The following is a 19,709-nucleotide window of genomic DNA, read 5'->3' on the forward strand; positions in this document are numbered from 1 at the left end:
TTGGAACTGGAAGAGCTTTAAGGTCCCTTCCAACACAAACCAGTCTGCCATTGGCATTCCCAGCCTGAACAGACATCCTCCCTGCCTAACACCTCCTACTAGGAGGTAAGCAGACACTGCCCAGATGTAGCACCCCAAGGAGAATGCAAAGCACTCTGCATAGAAGCAGCAGCATTGGCTGCAGAGCCTCCAACACACTCACCATGTGTATTGCTGCAGCCAAGGAGAAAGCAAGGGACCTGCCAGGACCAGCTGAGTATAAACAGCCATGAACAGCCTCTAAATATGAACAGATGCAATGCAAAGGGGAAGGAAAGAAAACCAAGACCACCCAGCGTTGCGTTTTTACCAATGTAAATTATTTACTCCTCTTGGCATCCATTCACTCTCTCCAACAAAACTCCAAGAGGCATTGGCCTGCAACTGTTCCCATGGAGCTGCTTCCCAAAGCAATGCTTGATACCATGCAGGGATAGGCAGGCAGTAAGAAAGACATCTGGTTCCCACCTGCACCCACATCTGGAAAGCTTCCATCAGGACACACTTCCATCAGGGAAAGGAAGGGACACTATTATGCCATACTCAGGACTGCAGACAAGTGCCCTGGGACATTCCAGGGAAGAACAGATTCCAGGATACATTACATGCGTAATGCTGCTTACTGAGAGGGAATGGAGGTGATCACATAAGCAGTATTCCTAGGCCTGTGGTACAGGGACACTGCTATGTGGAAGTTTAATTTAAATGTGTCTGTATCCAAACAGGAAAACTGCACAGATGAGGGAGACAGGCTATATTTACATACACATCCACCTCCTGCTCCGTCAGTACTCCTCTCCCCTGCTCCTGTTATCCATGTGCTGAGCCCCATCACTGTGAGGACGCCCTTCCTTCTAGCTTGCACTGATTCACATGCGGCAAGGATTGCTAAGTGGTTTGTGAAGGGATACCAGGTAATAAGTAAGCCTTTCTTGCCAGCAGCATCTTTGATGAGAAGCATCCTATGATACCAGCATTGCTCTGCCTGCTTCTGCATTAATTTTGCTAGGCAGGAGCACCAGGGGAATCCGTTGAGGTGGGTCCTCCATTCCATTTTCAACACAAATTAAGGAGTTTCAAGAGCTAGAGTTTCAAACCTGAAGTCATCCCTTGGCTTCCTCCCCTTTCCCAGACATACTTGGAACAAACTCTTTGTTGTCAGATTTTTCCAGACCAAATATCACCCCACCCTCTCAGCTTCCACCAAGACATGGGAAGTCCAGCCCATGACTCACACACATCTGTGCCTGAGGAGGGTCAACGTGGAAGAAGAGAGTTAAGCACAGCTCTTACCCAGCAGCAAAAGGCTAAGTCCTACATTGCCCTTTCCCAGCATGGGCTTTTGTGGCAACAGGATAAATCCAAACCTGCGTTTGACAGGAATTTCATGTCCCCAAGAAATGCAAGCAAGATCAGCAGCCCAGGATGTTAATTCTTGACGTGCAAGCCTAAAATTCAAGATGCGTCACAGAGAACAAAGGGATGCCATTGCTACAGTCCCACAAGGGCTTACAAGAGAAGAGATCCCACCAGGCTCCAAAGCAAAGCAGAAGCTAAAAATAAGCAAGATCACCTGGCTGTGAACTGCTTCTTTCAGCACTTACATCCTACTCAGAAGTAGGACATCACGACTGCACGTGGGAATAGTGCTCGAGTAGAGATTGAAAGCAGGCAACGGAACTAGATGATCTAAAAGGTCCTTTCCAGCCCTAACTGATTCTATGAAGAGCATTTGCGGTGGGGTTTTGGCTGGGAGCAGCAGAGGCCATTGGATCAGGAGCTTGAGGAGGGATAACGCAGCAGATAGGATATGAGCCTCACCAGCCAAGGCTCCACCACATCACACCAAGAAAACAGGGCTGGTTCAGAGCTGGTAACCTGGTTCCACCAAGAGCAAGCTGCTACAGCACAGCTCAAGCCAAGACTGAAGGTCCTGGGGTGGAGCTTAAATGGAGTGTCGGGGCCCACCCATGGGTGGAGGGGATGGATGGAGGCTGCAGGTGAAGCCAGTCAGGCCGTTATGGTCTATTAGTGCACTAAAAGCCATACTGAGACGGGATGAAGTTCATTAAGCACATCAGCCATCCTGCAAGAGCTAGCTCCAGATGTGAGATAGAGGGTGTGGAGCTTCCTCTGCAGCTGCCTGACACATGGACAGCGGCAGCTCCCCCTTGTCCAGCTCCACCACACAGCCATGAGCTGGATGAGTCACATCCCTGTGCTTATCTCCCTTATGGCCAGTCTGGGGAATGGTTTGTGCTGAGTTTAAATGAGGGCTGGTTGTCTGGTGGCCTGGGAATCAGAGCTTGATCCTTTTATCTGTCCCAAAACAGGGGCACTGCAACGTGTCTGTGAGAGAAGGAGGCAGCTACAGCACTGCCCACATGGGATTCCATCAGCTACCTCTCAGCATCTGCTGAGGAACAAAAGTAACCCCCCTCCCTGGCCTGCAGAAGGGGATCATCCATAACCTTGTCAGGCATCCTGCTCCCCAAAGGTGGCCCATTCTGCTCCTTCTCAAACTCTTTTAAGCTTTGGAAGTCTCTCCTGACCTCTCCACCTCTTCCTCTTCTCTTCAGCTACCTGTCCTGCTGCAGAGTTGCAAAGAGGATCTCCAAGACCTGGGTTCTCACTCGTTCTGTGGCATATCTGTCCAGTGTTTGCCTGACACAGCTCTAGAAAGAGCATACAAATACCACCATACTTGTCAAACAACTAAACCTCAACAGTGAGAGCATACTGTACATTTCTCCCTGACTTCATATTCCTACAGTATGTTTCTCTTTCACTGCAGCTTCTAGCAGCTGAATACAGTAACCCAAGGGGCAGGAGGTCCAGGCAGAATTCAAACATCCTCTGTTTGGCAGGAGATGTTTAAATGACTTTTATTGCTGTCTGGCTACATGATTCGGTCCTTCATCTCTTGAGCAATGCCCCACCAGATAAATGCCACCCATGAACAGCATTCCATCTGTGATGCCTCTGTAATACAGCCCACTTGAGGATTTGTGCTCTGGAAAACAAGATGACAAGAGTACTTCTATCACACATATCAGATTTCAACAGTCTAAGCTTAACTTCTGAACCAGGTTGAAGTTGAGTTGCTCACAAAAAGCTCAAGAGCTCCAGTTTGTGCTTAGGTCAAAGGACATTTGTTCCTGCCCCTTAGATATTATGAAGTTGGTTCTCTCCCCTAACTAGAAAGGAGACATCCTAAGATATTCCAGACACTGACAAAACCTGGTCTTTCTGAAACCCTAACTGCAGCACTGAGCTCATGGTGGTAACTGCTAGACTGGTACCAAACTTCAAGAGCAGCAGCTCATGGAAGTCTGTTAGACTAGTATAACATCATTGCACTAGAGCACAATAGCCAAACCTATGAAGCCATGAGATGACAGAAAGCATCTCCCCTGTCAGCTGGTCGTTCTGCATCCACCAATGATGCCCCTGGACCCTTCCCAAGTGCTGTCAGATAACACAGGTGGACCCCCCAACCCTGTGAAGAACAGGCTGTGGAAGCCCTGTCCACTTTCATTTCCTCCTTCCTTCCCCCTGCACTCCACCACTACCCTCCACCCATGACATCTGCCATCTGCCTCACTGACTCATCACAGCTTGGGTGGCTTTTCTCCTTGTCAGCAGGAAATGCCTCCTGGCTCGCTCAGCAAAGCTAAATCTCCCCTGCAAGCTGCTGCTGCTCCTGCTGGAGGATCCCTCTGACGTAGCTGCAATGATTTATGGCAGCTGAGGACACAACGAAGCTGGGGTAGGACTGATGTGGGCAATGTTCCTGTTACGGCTTCTGAAAATGATGTTGAAGATGCATTTACAGGGCTCAGCCAGATTGATCCCATCCCAACAGCACTTTCACTTGCATCCTTTTAGTTTTCTCCTCTTTCTGGTCAGAGAGAGAAAGGGAACTGCATGGGAAAGAGCATCAGCCCACATGCATGTGGTTAAGAGCACAAAAGGCACAGGACACTGATTGCAGCTCTTCTGAACTCAACTTTCTCTTTGACATCTCTCCTCTAAGGTTGCTTTGATGCTTTTCCCTCCCTCTGCACTATAAGGTGGGAAAACTCTGGAGCTCAGTGTGTTCATCTTCTACATTCAAGCAGGTTTCAAGCTTGGATTTTGCTGATCTAACATTCATTGTTCTAGCAATAAAATCATAGAATAAGCTTTTGCAACTGATTTTTTAGGGGATATTTTCCCTTCTTTTTAACTTGCTCCAGTTGTACATACTGTCCTGGCCACATTCCTGGAGTCAGCACTGACAACTGTTTCATTGCTGAGCTCCCCAGAGACGGATGAGCCAAGATACACACACACACACACGCACGCAGCACACACAAAGGAGACAGCAGAAAGCACTAAAAATAACTCCATTAACTGAACAGCCGTCGGAAAGGGCTCAAGATGCAGCCATCATTCCAAAGCCATTTCCTGGAGAGGGATTCACACTGCTGAGCACCAAGGGAAGAGGGTGCTCTCCAAAGGCAGTGGGGAGGGAGGGTGTAAGTATCCCTCGTGCATGCAGCTCATGGTAGGGATGTGCTGTATGTAGCTGGGAGTGTAGAGGGTGGGGTGCATGGGAAGGGTTATTCCAGCGGGGATTTGACAGCTCTGGGAAGGTCTTTCTGCTTATTAGTTGGCTGAGAGAATAGCAATCCCTGAAGTGCCACTTCTGGCAGAGAGTGGCGATCCAGGGAAGCTTCAGAGCTGACAGCATCCTGCAGCCAGAGGCTCCTGGCTGGGACTGCTCCCTCCTGCCTGGGCTGCACGCACTGCTCAGCCTCTGTCAGTGCTGCTGTGATGGGATCCCTGGAAGGAAGGAGCTCAGGGGTTCTTATGCTTCTTGGCCAAAAGGCCTCATGCTTTCAGAGGGAATGTGAGCAGCACCAGAAAACCAGGGTTTGACTTTCTCTGTTTTCACAAAAACACACCTTTTCTCTGATGCTCACATTGGTTTGTTCACTCTAACCCCCCCACCACTTTTTACCTCCTTTCCCTGTCATTTTTTAACTAGGAAACAGCCTTCCCACCTGCTTCATGAAATAATTACAAGGACTTGATGCAGTTTCTTCTCCAGGTACGTGTGGTTAACTTGCATCCCAAAATCAAGCATCGTGCCTAATGTACTTAGACAGGGGCACTGCGGTATAAAAGTGGGTCAGGGCACTGCTGGCACCCTGAAGCTTTACAGCATTTGTGCTTTAAGCTCCAGCTGAGTTACAGACTTAATATTGTAGGTCTGGCATGGAGCCAACAAGCATGAAGTGCCTTCCTCTTCTACGAAGTTTACAGATGTCACGGCTGGATGTTTGGGATGGAGTAAGGGCAGATTGTAACTTCTTGGGCTCTGTTAGTGAGATAAAGTCAACTCAGGAGAACAGGCATTGTCTGGACACTTCCCTCCTTTCATCTCAGTGTATCATTAATATGTCCTGTGTTATCCTTAGCCATGGAGCTGCACAAAATGCACTGAGTCTGCTCCCAGCATCAGCTGAACAAAGCAATCCTTTCAGTTTGATCCATTCATAGCCTTGCTGGTGTCCTAATGTCAAAAATGTGAATGCCAAGCTTCAGAGAGTATTCCAGATCTGCAGCAATATGGTTGCACATGCAAGCTGCAAAGAGCCAGAGTCCTGAGTTGTCCGAGCTCCTCAGGACCTCTCTGTCCTTCCTATAAAAACCCTGTTCTGTCCAAAAAGAACAAAGCACATGGAGTGTGGGATCTTTATAAGCTCTCCTCTTCCTTTGATGAAGGGGTCTCTAACTCCACCCTTCTTCATATTCATTGTGTATCTCTGATCTGAAATGAGCCAAAAGGCACCCATGTGGCAGTACCTACATTCAGTGATACCTCCTCTAACCCATGGAAATCCCATTTCCTAGCATACATGATGCATCAGGATGGAACACTGTAACAGAGTCACAGCTCATTCAATTCAATCCTGTTGCAAAAGGCAACAATAACTCCCAGCCCTTTGCTGCTCTCGAGGCTACACAGTGAGCAGGGACTGGAACCTGAAAACACTTCCTTTGTGGACCCCACCTTTGTGCAGTGTCAGGTAAGCCAAACTCAGGAGACCATAATCAGTGCCTTGAGAAAGGTTGTCATCAGCACACAACAAGACAAGAGGAAGCTGCATCTTACCATGTGGTAGTTAATCATTTCCTGCAGGCTGTCTCCAAATTTGTCAAGGCACTCCTGCAACAAAAGGTGAAGAAACTGGCAGTGAATAGAAGCAGCTGCCCTTCATTCCCAGGGGTTCAACGGCTGGGAGACACCCCCATTACACCAAAGAGCCACACTGCTGTTTGGCAAGAAGGCGTTTCAGAATGCCTGGCATTGAAGCCACAGACTCCCTGTCCTCTCCAGTTCAGTGCTGCAATGAAGATGTCACCTGTCACTTGCGCAGGCTGGTTCCCACATTCCTAAGTCACTGATGCTCACTGACCTAGATTCCAGCAGCCTTGCCAGCACTGCAGCTTCTTAAAAGTCCAGTTCTCCCTGCAAACAATGAATCTCACTCGGACCTTTCAGCATTGCATTACCTCTACATTCCTCTAAAAATAAAATCTCATACTAAATGGCTACTTAATGCTGATGCTCCTGATGCTCCATTCACAGCATCAGGAAGGTTAATGCTCTCCAGGCCTCACTGTGTCCCATGCTCCATCCCAAAGGATCACTTACCGAAATCATCTCATCCTTCTTGCACTGCTGTGACAAGTCCCGGACTCCGGTGACAAAGTGCTTGTTGGTGGTGATGTAGGCTTTGCCTGCTTCAATCATCCCACTGCATAGCTTCACCAGCTGCACAAGGAGAGAGGTGTCAGTGCATATGGAGCTGATCACTTCAAACTGAACTGCAGCCAGGTCGGTTTTAATGTGCACCAGCACCCCAGCCCTAGACCTTTAGAACAGGATGCCATTCATGTGGCTACACCAGCAACCCTTACTGCACGTGGCAGCAACAGGGATGCAAATCACATCTCTCAGGGCATGTCATGCTGTCAACATTTCACTTCTCACTTAAGAATAAGGGTTCCAGGCTACCCTTGAGGACAGATAAATCAGAGCAGCCCATTCTTTCCAGTGGGATCCTCCAGTTCATTCTATCCTGAGGCATCAGGACTGCAGTAAAAGGAACCTGATCACACAGACTGACTGCAGAAAGGAAAAGACTCCTTGGTGCTGGCTGGAAGTGATAGGCTGTCTAGAATCTCCTTGCTGGGAGTATGCTGCTCTTTGGGACTGTCAAGTCTCTAAGCACAGCTGGCTGTTCCATATACTTGTGGAGACTTGTTTTGCTCTTCTTACCTTGGAATAAAGGGGAGCCTGATGGTTTTGTGTCACGTTTTGCTTAAACCAACTGACCAGGACTGCTTAAGCTATGTCTGCTGTGTGCAGCCGATGAAAACCTATGTTCTATCACACACAAGGATGGAACCATCAAGACTGTAGATTAAGTATGCTTCAATTCCCACAGCTCTGCAGCCCAAGGAAACTGCTGGAGCACTGGGAGGGATTCCACCATGTATCTCTGGACTGCCTGTGACTTAGCAGAGACTTTCTGATGGACCTCTGTTCAGAGAAACATTAACTTTAAGCAAGGTACACACGCTCTGAATCTCATCACCAGCCTTGGTATAGAGAAGTTACCTGGAGCTTGCAGCAAAATGGGGTGGCTTCCTCCCATTGGAGTCACTTTGCTGCATCTCCAGACAGCCTTTATTAACTTCTGATAATTTAACAGCTGCAGGGAACATTCCCAGACTTCCTAGCCACACCAAACTGCTATAACATGCCTGGAACTCACTGTCAAGACTGGAGCATTAGCTTAGCCAGGATTCCTGGCCATTAGCCTATCTCCGTTCAGCCAAATCTCCTTGTAAAAGGTTATGTTAAACAACTTCAGATAAATCCATAAACCAAAAGCCCAAGAGATTTGCAACGGGAATGGCTGGTCACTGAGCAAAATGATTCCAGTTTTTGGTTGTTGGTTTATTTTTTAAATCATCACTGTTCTGAGCTTTTTAAATGAAAACTTTAACTGCCGATAATGAGCAACTCTTGGAACTGAAGTTTTCCATTCTCAAAATCCAGGAGGTTTTTAGGGATATTAATTTTACTCATGACAAATGGCTTTAGAAATCTTGTCCTGTCAACCAGCCTCACCTACAGGCTGGCAATGGGCAGCTCTTCAGTTTGGCTGGATACCAAAGCCCCACTGCAGCATGGTGTGCTGGTCTGGGGCTTGGTGCTTGTTCTATTTATGCAGCCACAAGGCTTTGGGGCCTAATCTCTATGCATGCATTGCAGAACAAGCTGGCTTGCCTCTGTCTGCAGTTCTGTAAGAACATATCTGAATGTATAAATATATATATAGTCACACAGGGTTTATCTGTGTATACACAGTATATATAGTCTTCACTCTTTCACACTTACATCCTCTCCTGGCCAATCAATTTGATGCTGGGTGCTAGCACATTTGTGCTACCCCATCCAAGCCCAGAGAAGCAAAGCAAACAGATGCAGTTCCTGTCACATCTGGAGCCCAGACATACACTAGAGGTTTGGACAGATCCTCTGGAAAGGAAACCCAGCCTATTCTGCAACGTGGCGGTTTCTAGCATGCCTCTGTGCACACCCTCCTGGCCACGGCTGAGTTACTGGTAGCTGAAGGCCATTCAGCACAAACACATTCCCAAGGGGAGCAGTGGTGGCTTTGCAGATGGAGCACAGGACAGAATGAAGGAATTCTCTTTGAAACAGCAAAACAAGCCCCCATTTCTGGTCTTCCCTTAGATGAATCTCTTGCACTGCCCTTTACCTCTATCTTAAAGAGGTGTTAAAAGGCTTATCATTTATAAACTAAGTGGTCACGAGCAGAGTAAAAGGCAGAGAAACATTCAGTCCTTGCCAGCTTCCTGCTCTTTCAGAACTAGTGATGCCGGCTATTTGGGTACCACTGCACAACACCAAGCCCTAGGAAGGCCGAAAGAGAGGAGCTGGGCCATCAAATACTGACTGATTAGGAATGAGGGTGACTGATTCTTGCCCAAAGTTACTCTCAGCAAAACAAAGATGAACTTCAGTGGCTCTTCAGATTCAAACTCCAGCCTCACTCCCCCTGCACCCAGGGCTGATACCCTGTAGTTGATGGAGACTGAGGCAGCGTTTCATGTCACCTCTGCAGCAGGCAGGGGAATGATGCATGCAAACAGAATGAAATGGCCACCCACCAGAACATCACCCCATACCTGCTGTCAGGGGAAGGCAAAGCTGCAGGAAACTGTTGTTTTGATGCAGTCCTCACCCAAAGGAGCTCAAATCAATTTGCAACAAAGCACTGAACAATAAAAAACTGAGAGCCTCGAGCTGCTCTTGTACTTCCAGCCCATCCTTCTCACTCCAGGGTTGCTCCTGGCACACCGAGTTGTCTAACTACAGCGGGCACAGACAGCAGTAGTGGAAGATTCAGAGCAAGTTTCACCCCTTGCTTTGTCTTTAGAGCCTTAGCTTAGAGGAAAACAGATAGCCCAAATCCCTCTGCAGCTTTCACCAGTGTCACTAGTTAGCTTGTGCAGATAACTGTTTCAAGCAGCTTGATTAGTAAATAGGCTTTATAGGACACAGCTTTGCCTAAGGCTGGTGACTTCAACAAAGCCCATTTCTCCATCACACGCAGGAGTTTTATCCCTTGGTAGCTTTGGGAAATCTCTCAGATAAAAAGCCCACAGCTCCTCTGGCTCCTTTTCTTCATTTTTCTCTGTTCCTGTTCAGAAACAACTTGGCTGATGTCTCAGACATCAGGAGAAGTGGGGGTGGAAAAGCCGCCTTCCATCATAAAGCCTCTGACTTGGATCCAAACTACCAACTGGATGTAAAGAATCACCAGCATAAAAGCAAAACAGCCAAACTGGTCCCTGAGAGACTATTTCCAGTGTCAGATTGCAGCTGTGGTGCACAGCCTGGCTGAACATCAGACAGCACCACCACCATCAGTCTGGATCTGGCCCCTTGTTTACCTGCAAGGGTCACCTTATATTCCTTAGCTGACACAGCACTGCTGGAGCTGTTTGGATGTGTAACAGCTCCTTAATGTCACAAGCAAGGTGATGGAGAGAGGCATCAGACAGCACTAAAATAACTTTCACAGCAAGAGAAGCAGTGTCAGTCCCCTGAGATCCAGGACCAGAACAAGAAGGCCTTCCTTCACCATTAGGAACCCACCTGGACCTCTTGGCTCTGAATCCTTTGGCAGTCACAAAGGAGCCTTGGCAGGTACCTGTCAGTAGAGGGAGTCATGGTTCTGTTGACAAGCCCTGTACACTATTAGCTTCCTGACTGCCTGAGATGGGCTCATGTTTTAGAAGTAACTGCTGGGGCCATATTCCTAAGCAGGAGCTCAACAGTCCCTCTTCAAACCATTGCACTGAGCTGCCCCATCTTACCTTGTCAAGCTTTGCCTCTATCTCCACCACATCTGTTTCCACTTCATCAATGGTTGCCCTGCAACGACAACAGCAAAAAGCAATCATTAATCCATTGCTTATGATGGAGAAAGAAGCCAGAAGTCCCATGAGTAAAGATGAGAGGGACTGAGGTATGTGTGCTGGTGGTGGACAGGAGAAGGGACTCGCACTTCCCACTTCAGATTTCCTGCTGCTACATAAACTCAGGACTTACTCTGGAGAAGGATCACACCACATCAGGAATGAATTCCACAGGGCTGGGAAAAGAGATCCTGTAGGCAATGTTGTTAATTGGTAGCAATGCCAAGTGATACAGAAAGAACCACTGTTACACCTTAGCCGTCCACTCATATCAGTCACAGATTGCTTATTCAGTACCACCAAACCCTATTTTCCAGGCTATTACTGTGCCTGAAGTGCAGCTATGTGATGAATTACATGCCCTTTGAACCTTAGGAGCCATCACTCAAACAGAAACACAACTTGGTCCTTTAACACCATGAGTCTCTTTCACTCACGTGGGCTCTGCCTGCTTATGGATAAATCTGCTTCATGATTATCAGATCTGTTTTCCTTCCACGTCACTGGGCAGATGTGACAGTAACAGGCCATTAGAATCCAGCTGCAAAGGTCACTGGGCCTCCCTCACAAAGTGAAATATTAACATGACATCATGCATTTGCAATAGGCATTCCCAGATTGAGGCACGTGCTATGGAATGACGTTTTGGAGGCTAGAGTCCAAAAGCAAGCACTGTAAACCTGAGAGCATTCCCTTGCAGAGCTGCTTGCTGCTGTAGGATCTCTGTACTTGGACAGATGTTTCTTTAACCACACACCTGGAAATGTGGTAAGCCTCACACCACCCTTACACACCAAGGATAAGCAACCCAAATTTCCCTGCAAGGAGCTCCTTAAGCGTGTGGGTTTGTAATTTAAAAGGTTGGTTCTTGAAATATTACACTCAGGCTTTCTGAACATGTGCCAGCTGGCAGAACAGGAGGGGAGAGCTGTGACTTAGAGCCACACAAGTCAATATTGTTGTCCCAGCAAAAGGGTAGGACACCCACCAAAGGGAACAGCAGAATTCCTGAAAGGACCATTAGAGTATGTAGTAGCTCTGTGTCTCTGGGGCTCTTGATGTCCCCTGTGAATTAGTGAAGGATGAAAACAGTGTCATCACTAAGGGAGCTTCTTGGAGAAGGAAGGACAGGTTTAAGAAGAAAGCCCCTGAGGTCTAAATCTAACTTTCTACCAAGCTGAGGAAGGGTTCAGGCCAGCAGCATGGTACCTGTATGTACCTTACATGGATTACACGTAACCAAAATAGAGTACATCCAGTAAACATCTGTTCCAAGCATCCTTCAATGGGAAGTATGCACAAAAGCGTACACGGGTGAGTGCAGGCCCCATCTGCAAGCTATGAGACAGCCAGCATTTGCTATAGTTCTGACTAATCTGGATGGAGTAAAGAGGAAAGAGTCTGCCATCAGGCAGTTATTGGCCACAAAGTCCATGGATCTTGTTGAATGTGAATTGGCAGCGTATTCAAGAGCCATGATGTAAGAGCTGGAACTCTTCTTCAGACTCCTGTCCTCCCCTTCCACTGCTCTCCTGCTCCCAGATGACAATACTTACAAGCAGAGAAGTGTCACCTCCATCAATGTCCCTTTCCATTAACAATTCCTTCTAGCCTGTGGTTTTTCCATGCTGCTCCCAGCCAGGGAGGGCAAAAGGGGGATGCTGACCATTTACAGGCCACTGGTGACTCCACTGCTGTCCTTTCCTCATCTGGTTTCTTTTAACAAAGGGGTAGGTCTGCTGTTCCTCAATGAGCTGTGATGTTCTGCAGCAGTGGGAGCTGAAACCCTGTGTGAGGAAAGGATGGGTCTCTACTCCCTTCATCCAAGAGCTCTTGATGTCATCTCAGCAAACAATACTCCCTACATCTTAACATAAGCGGAACATCAAATCCAGAGGAAACAGCCTAAGTTACTCATCACCATTATGTATCCTAAAAGACAGCCTGGAATCTGCTTTCATTCAAGAGTACCGGATGCAAGAAAACACAACTACTGTCTACAACTGGCTCCTCTATTTCCTGCCATGCAAGCAGAAACACCCACTTACAGACAGTTTACACCTGCTGAGGACAAATGAAGCATATGTGATATACCTTCCCTGGCCCTACACATCATCTTCTCTTCCCTTGATAACCTCTCTGCTCTCTCAAGCCGTACAACAAAACAGGACATTGCAAACTCTAACAGAAGAGAGAGACAACAATCTCTGCTCCAGCTCTGCTCCCTTGCTCTGTCACAGTGCTCACCTGACCTGGCATCCCTCTCTTCTTGTTCTGGTACCCAGGTGGGCAGCAAGGGACTTGCCCAAAGAAGAAGAAACTGATCTTACTTTTAAAGCAACTTTGACAGTTCAGAAAAGGTTCCTTAAGTTGGTGTACTTAACAGTGGTCTTTCCATTGGCTTGCAAATTACACTGGATTGGTCATTGGTGTTTAGCAATTCCTTTTCTTTCCAGTCCTGCTGCAGCGCTCATTTGAACATCTCAGCCAACAGGGAGGCTTCATGCAATTGCTATATTCCAGTATAATAATAACCAAGTATCTGCTCCTTAATCTGAGCAAACTCAGATGTCCTCTTCAGCACAGACAACACACACAAGAGTATTTTAAAGCTTTTCAATGTTCTCAGTGTTCCTCAATAGCTTCAAAAGTGTCAGCTTGCAAGGGTTGGAGAAACATATAGACTTAGACACCACAAGAGGGAATGGGTGGCTTCTGAAAGACGGGGTGTTCCATCGATGCCCTGAAACCCAGACTCACCAGGCTGCTGGTTACTGTAGTGTCAGCTAAAAGCTAAATGGCTTTGCCTCTAGAATCCAAGCAGAAACCTAAACCCCTTCACCCTCACATCAGCCGGACTGAAACTGAAATCCTGGTGACTCACGAGGAACATACAGACTGCCTCATGCCCAGGGCTCTGCCCACAATCAATCTGCTACCAGCTCTTTGAAAACACAGCCAAAAAAGCCACTTCTTTCTCTCTAATAATGCAGTGCTCAAGCTTTACTACAACACATACAGCTTCCCTATACAAATGGCAGCCTGGCTGTGCCAGGGGCAAAGCTTTTGAAAGAGATGGAATAATTAAAGAGCTTCTTGCAGGCCAGTTTTTGCTCTTGCAGCTATTTTTGCTCTCTGGGTTTGGAAGCTGTGTGCCTTCATGCATTGCACTCTTCCTGCCAGATTCAATTTTTCCACTTGGTTTCTTTGTGCTTCTGATAGCTGGACATAACAACCAGCTACAAAAGGGAGCCGGCATTTCTGGGGATGCTTTTCCTTTCAGGAAGGCAAGAGCATTGTTTAACCTGCAGCCACCAGCTAGAGGCTGGTGAAACAAGGCGGTCTAGCAGCCTGTCTCCTGCCAGAAGGTGGAGAGAGCATCTATAATTTGCTCCCCATTTTTATCGTAACCTAAGAAAAGGAGCTGATATATTTGGACTCTGTGGAGGAGGAAGACATTTTGGGTCTGGTATCCACTAAGGCACGAATACAACTGACTGTGGCTAGGAGAGCGTGAAACTTGAGCTTGCTCTTTGGTGCACAGGCTTGATTATAAAAGGTTCCAACTCTTTGGTTTCAAGGACAGTGATCTCAGGGACCTATTCAGTTCCAGCACTGTAATGGAGTTCCAGCTTCATTACAGGAAGTGAGAGCGAACATTTATCCATCCTTTCCAGTCACATGGTGCTTTTATATCTGAATGAAGTCTTTGGGGAGATGAATTATGAAGCCAAGTTGTGGTTAGGGGTACTGTAGCCATGCATTCATCTTGGATAAGCTGTAGTGGAAGACAAAAAGACCTCAGTCCTTAAGCAAGTGCCTAACTCCTTCCCTGAAGTGTCTTTTCCCATTTACGAAGTAGAAAGCTTTGGGAAAGAGATTATACCAGGTTCTTTTAACACTTTTCTGAAGGATTTCCCATCCTTCAAGGGTACAGCATGCCTAAGTCTATTCTTTTGGGTCTACGTCTAGTCTATGGCTTTTGGGGTTCAATATCTTATCCCGCTCCCTAATGCAGTTCCAAAGTCCACTGATGATGCTTCCCTAGAGAAATAACAGGTTTCACTGTAACTGCTTACTGCAGAACACAAGCATTGGGCTAAACTCTCTGGCAATTTCATTCCCAAATTTAAATCCTCCCACTATTCCGCCCGCATGTCATAGATAAAAGGCAAAACCCTTTCAGTTACACAAGCAAGCTGGGAACCTGGAATAACTCCACAGGGATGAGTAATGACACCTCAGCACTGCTGAGCTCCCCTGCTCCATCCTGAAGGAACGCACAGGTGGGTTGAACAGCCATGGCAAATGGCACATGCGATCCCTACATATGAACCTACACACTTGCCACATCCACAAACACAAGACCCCAAGCACAGGAGTAGCCACAGTGTGTGCACAGGGATGTTCAGCACTCATTGCTCACACACTCATCCAGCTGGAAGCATCTGGCTGGGAAACAGTGATTCTGACAAGAGGGAATTGAATCCCTTCACCCAAAAACGCAATGTCCCAGCTGCCGGGCAGCTAAAAGCTGTGTAGTCATGTCCTGGCTGGGTGCCCTTTGTGTTTCCTGATGCTGTGCTCTTCCTGCTAATGCTTTTCCAGGCCTTGGGCTATTTCCGTCATGAGGGGGGAGAAAACAATCCACGAGCTCATGTGGTGGTGGTTCAGTGCAAAGCAGAGCCCTTCCGACCACAGGGATGAGGCTTCAGCTTCCTTGCTCAGAGAAATCAGCAATTCCCCACAGTCCAGAAGGCTTTGCATTGTGAATTTTAATTTGTCCTTTAAAGAAGCCATTTAGAAGCATGATAAAGAAATCTTCCCAGAAGCATCTTTACATCCCATGGGAACAGGAATAATAAGCTAGACTGCTATCAGAGAACAGAGTCCGCAGCAAGAACACATCTGCCTTTCACCTCTTGTGACTTGATTCTACTGACTTGCATTAGATGGTCCTAGCCAAGCACCAAGAGAATAATCACCCACATCCAAAAAGCAATCAGAGCAAGAAAATCCACTAGGAAACTGATGCAGAAATTGCCTCTGGCATCACTACAAGCTAAGCTAAGTGTAACTGTGTGGGTGCCTACAACTGCATTTCATAAGCTGTGCTTAGAGTGCATTTAGGACAGAGATGGTAGAGGAGTATGGTCAAACCCGGAGGGTAAATGACATCCTGACTGTGGGGCACTGGCTGTGACAGGTCAACCACAAGGCCCCTTTTTTAGTTACAATTAGTCACTATTTGCTTCTGACTTTGCAGAGTCATAGTCTTACAAAAGAGGGTTTACGATGACTGGAGCAACAAGCAGGCTTACCAAAGCAGTTATTAGCTGCCATATAAGTCATCTCTTAGCTTTGACTTCCCCATTGCTACATTGATAAACATTTGCTTCACAGTGACACTGAGTGTTCAGTGATTAATCCATGTTTGGCAAGCTCCAGGGATCCTCAGGTGACGAGCTGACTACAGCAAAGAACAGTCATGTATTTGATTAATACACCTTAGAACTAAACAATAGCACGTTACCAACCAGCTTAGGCATGAAGTGATCAACAGGCACTTCTCAAAGAGGCCTCCCTGCATGTTTCATGTTTCTTTTGCTTCATGGTGGAACAGTGGTAATGATTTTCTTGAATGCTTTTGTTCACTGAGTGCTATTGACACAAACACACATCTGGTTTCCCTCACTTTGCTGGCAGGCAAACTGAGGCACAGGAATATACAGACTAAGGTTGGTTTTTAATCCTAAATTCAGGAAAACTCCAGGCTATTTTCTGCATGTACTCACCACATTACAGCTTGTTAAACTGGTCAAGCAAAGGGCTCTTTTTTCCCTAAGAAACACTTATGTACAAAGGGCTCCTCATTCACCACCTCCAAAAAAGCTGCATCTTCACAGTCAAGCCGGTAAAAAGCACCTTGGAGGGTCTTGCTTACAAAGGTGCCCACCAAATGTAGGTACATCTTGGGGCCACCCAGCTCTGCACTGCATGAGCTGATCCTGCTCCAAGCATACCAGCAGGACACATGGGGCTCAAGCCAGCTCCCACTGCAGTCAACATGAAGATATTCCCTTAGCTCAGCAGAACAGGAATGTTGCCGGAGAGCCTGTATCCCTCTCTCTACCTCCACTGGTGCCAATTCCAACTCGGGCTGATTTGTGACTCTTACATATGTGATCTAACTGCTACATGGTGTTAGCACTCCCTTACAAGCCCTATGTATTGCTGTGCATAAAACTCTCCCCAAGCTGGAGGGAAGGAGAAGCTGTAGCCCTTGAACCCTGAACAGACCCACCTGCAGGCCAGCTGTTCCCAGCTGTGGGCTTGGATGCAGGCAGGCTTGCTACATCCCTCTTGCCTTAGATGAGTCACACATGAAACAGGAGCACCACATTCAAATAGAGCTTTTATACCTTGTGATGTACCTGATCATCATGTCGAGTGGGCTGGGAGATTCCTAGAAACCCACCTTGCACCAGGAATAGCTACATGTGCATAAACCCCACTTTGCTAGCAGCAACAAAAGTGCCTGTCAAATGCAGGGAAACAGCTAATCCATGCCTTGCAGTGACAACTCCTCCACAGAAACATCCTCTGTGGCTAGGAAAAGGACTGCCTCCTGAGCCTAATGTGTTTGGAAGTGAGCCACTGGCATATTCAGATCAATGTTTAGCCACGCGGAGCATTCAGCTCTCTGTTTAACACAGCTCCAAATCAGGCTGCTAAGGGCCCAACACTAAATGTCATTACAGTCATGTTCAGGGTCTCCCTTAGTTTAATGAAACATGGGCTTTCCAGACCTCAGGACAGGAAACAGGAACTCCTGGATCCTATTCCTGATGGCTACAGCATCTACAGAAGGCCACTTACCGCAATCTCTGTGCTCCATTATCACTAATAGCCTAAGAAAAATGAATCCTTCCCACTCTCTCTGGGGTGTTTGGAGGGTTTCATCCACAATAGTGGCAGAAGGTTCAGAGAGGAGCTGTAGGTGTGCAAAGTAGAGTTATGGGCATGACTATTTATCAAATCTGACTGGGCTTTATTTGATATTGAGTGAAACCAGCATTGCCTTGGTGAGAACAGCTCTGCCCTTAACTAGACAAGGATGTTTGGCACAGACACAATTCAGTTCTTATTCAACTCCGCCTTCCAGAACCATCAGCAGCTTGACAAGGTCACTAAGAGCTGCCAAAGTACTTGCCAAAGGAGCACAGACTTTCTCTAGAAATTAAAATGAGGTGAGTGTGTTCCTTCAAGGAAAGGGGGCCTGCAGGGGAGATGGGGTTTTAAATTCCACCCTCATCTTCTGAAAGATACTGGATTTCTGGAGGTTTCAACTCAGATGAGGTAAAAGCCAAACACTGGTTACTAGTGGTCATTCTTTGGATTATTTTTGCAATAGAGAAAGGTGCTGCTTTCACAGCATGGTGAAATACTGCTGTGGAGGATGCTACAGCAAATATGTAACATCTCACTTCCTTTTGTTGGCTGCTATTATAAGATACAAAAGAGGAAATAAGGAACCTTACACAGACAGAAACCAGAGTCAACAAAACTCTAAAGCAACCTCCCTAAATCCCTATCTGAAAGCTCCTGTGCCCTCTAGTATCCACTGTTCTTCCTCCTTTCTTCAAAGTATACTTTGCATCTCTGTCGATGGGAGCAGAGAGCACCATGGCAACAGCTCCATGGTGACAATATCCATGACAACCAGATCATGCAAGTGCGATGCCTTCCTGTTCAAAATGAGAGTCTGATTTCCATGGCTTCTGCTTTTGCTCATGGAAATAGCACGGGATTGGTTATGACATGGTTAAGTGCAGCCAAAGGTTTCTGAGGACAGTGAGCAGAGAGTACAGAAGAGTGTTGGAGATGTGAGTTCTAAGGAGGAATGAAACTGGACAGTGTCATAAACGCTAGCTCAGCATCCCGCCTTGGCTGGGAAGAGAAGAGAAGAGAATCTACGTGAGATGCTTTCTCAAGGCTACAGTCACACAAGTTTGTAGCTCACCAGGCTTGACAGCAAACTGCCACCTCAGACACCGTGTCACTTGTTAAAATACTGGAGATTTCAATCACTCTGTTAGTTCTGCAACAAGCATGATCCTACGGGAGTACCTCCCAGAGGGATCAGAGAAGGGACTGAAGAGCTGCCCTGGATTAGAACATACACTCCCTCCATTCAAGCCAGCCATTCCCAGACACAGAAGCGCTCTGACAACATGAATGGAGCCTTATCTAGATTAGATATTAGGAAAAAATAGGCCCTGGCACAGGTTGCCCAGAGAAGCTGTGGCTGCCCAATCCCTGGCAGTGTTCAACCATTCCACGATTCTATGCTTCACACATGTCATACAGCTTAGGTGAAAGAAATTCCCCTAACACATTAGTTCAATTGTCAGTGGAGAAGAGGAGAAAAGAGCTCCTTCCTAATCCTTACACTGAGCAGCTGGTAGGAACTATGGTGTTAGTGTACCTCATCTTACCTTGGCTGACTGTAGGGACACCCACATAGTACTGATCATCTTGACAGTGAGAATTTTTACCTATTTTCTATCCCTTCAATAAAAAATCATTTTTTTAATATATCCATCATTCCCCAAAATGTGTGAACTTCCCATTTCTCCTGTTTGATCCAATAGCCCCAGAGAGCAGTGCACGGTGCAGCAAGAGGGAGCTCAGTGCTTCACAAGAGACAAACATGGAGTTGTACCTCAATTCTCAATGGATAGCACATGTGTAAACTGTACTCCATGGTAGCTGGAGGAGAGAGACTCACTGAGGAGACAGTTTGCCTTTGACACGGAGGTCTCACCACAGGGTTTCACTGCAGATCAGCAGAGGCTCCCTGGCAATAGCTAAGCCAGTGAGAAAGCTACCAAAGGTGGGTTAACATCAATGTCTTCGTTGACAAAGGCTTAGAGAAGAAGTCCTGGAGTCAGCTAGGTTTTAAAGGGCATGCATATGCTAAGTCCTCAAGCAGATACTTGATTTGAAACCTGTCTCTCACTCCCACCAAATTCAATGGGATTTCACATATATGCTTAGTGCTAAGCACATGCTTCACCCAGCTTGCTAAGTTGGAA

General features: G+C 46.9%; 1 protein-coding gene across 1 annotated transcript in view; it reads right to left on the reverse strand.

Annotated features, from left to right (window-relative positions):
- Positions 1-18,247, reverse strand: part of ACAP3 (ArfGAP with coiled-coil, ankyrin repeat and PH domains 3) — a 49,425-nt gene extending 31,178 nt beyond the window's left edge. Inside the window, exons 1-5 of the mRNA XM_061450232.1 lie at positions 18,191-18,247; positions 16,149-16,272; positions 10,510-10,567; positions 6,746-6,865; positions 6,203-6,256 (exon numbers count right to left, since the gene is read on the reverse strand). Of these exons, the coding sequence (XP_061306216.1) occupies positions 6,203-6,256; positions 6,746-6,865; positions 10,510-10,567; positions 16,149-16,201 (285 nt within the window). The 5' untranslated portion in view covers positions 16,202-16,272; positions 18,191-18,247. The remainder of the gene's footprint in view (positions 1-6,202; positions 6,257-6,745; positions 6,866-10,509; positions 10,568-16,148; positions 16,273-18,190) is intronic.
- Between the last annotated feature and the right edge of the window lie 1,462 nt (positions 18,248-19,709).

Source organism: Pezoporus flaviventris, unplaced genomic scaffold, assembly GCF_033815535.1.
Source record: "Pezoporus flaviventris isolate CSIRO_AGI_PZ_B2104156 unplaced genomic scaffold, CSIRO_AGI_Pfla_v1 ptg000009l, whole genome shotgun sequence".
In the NCBI taxonomy this organism is placed as follows: domain Eukaryota; kingdom Metazoa; phylum Chordata; class Aves; order Psittaciformes; family Psittacidae; genus Pezoporus; species Pezoporus flaviventris.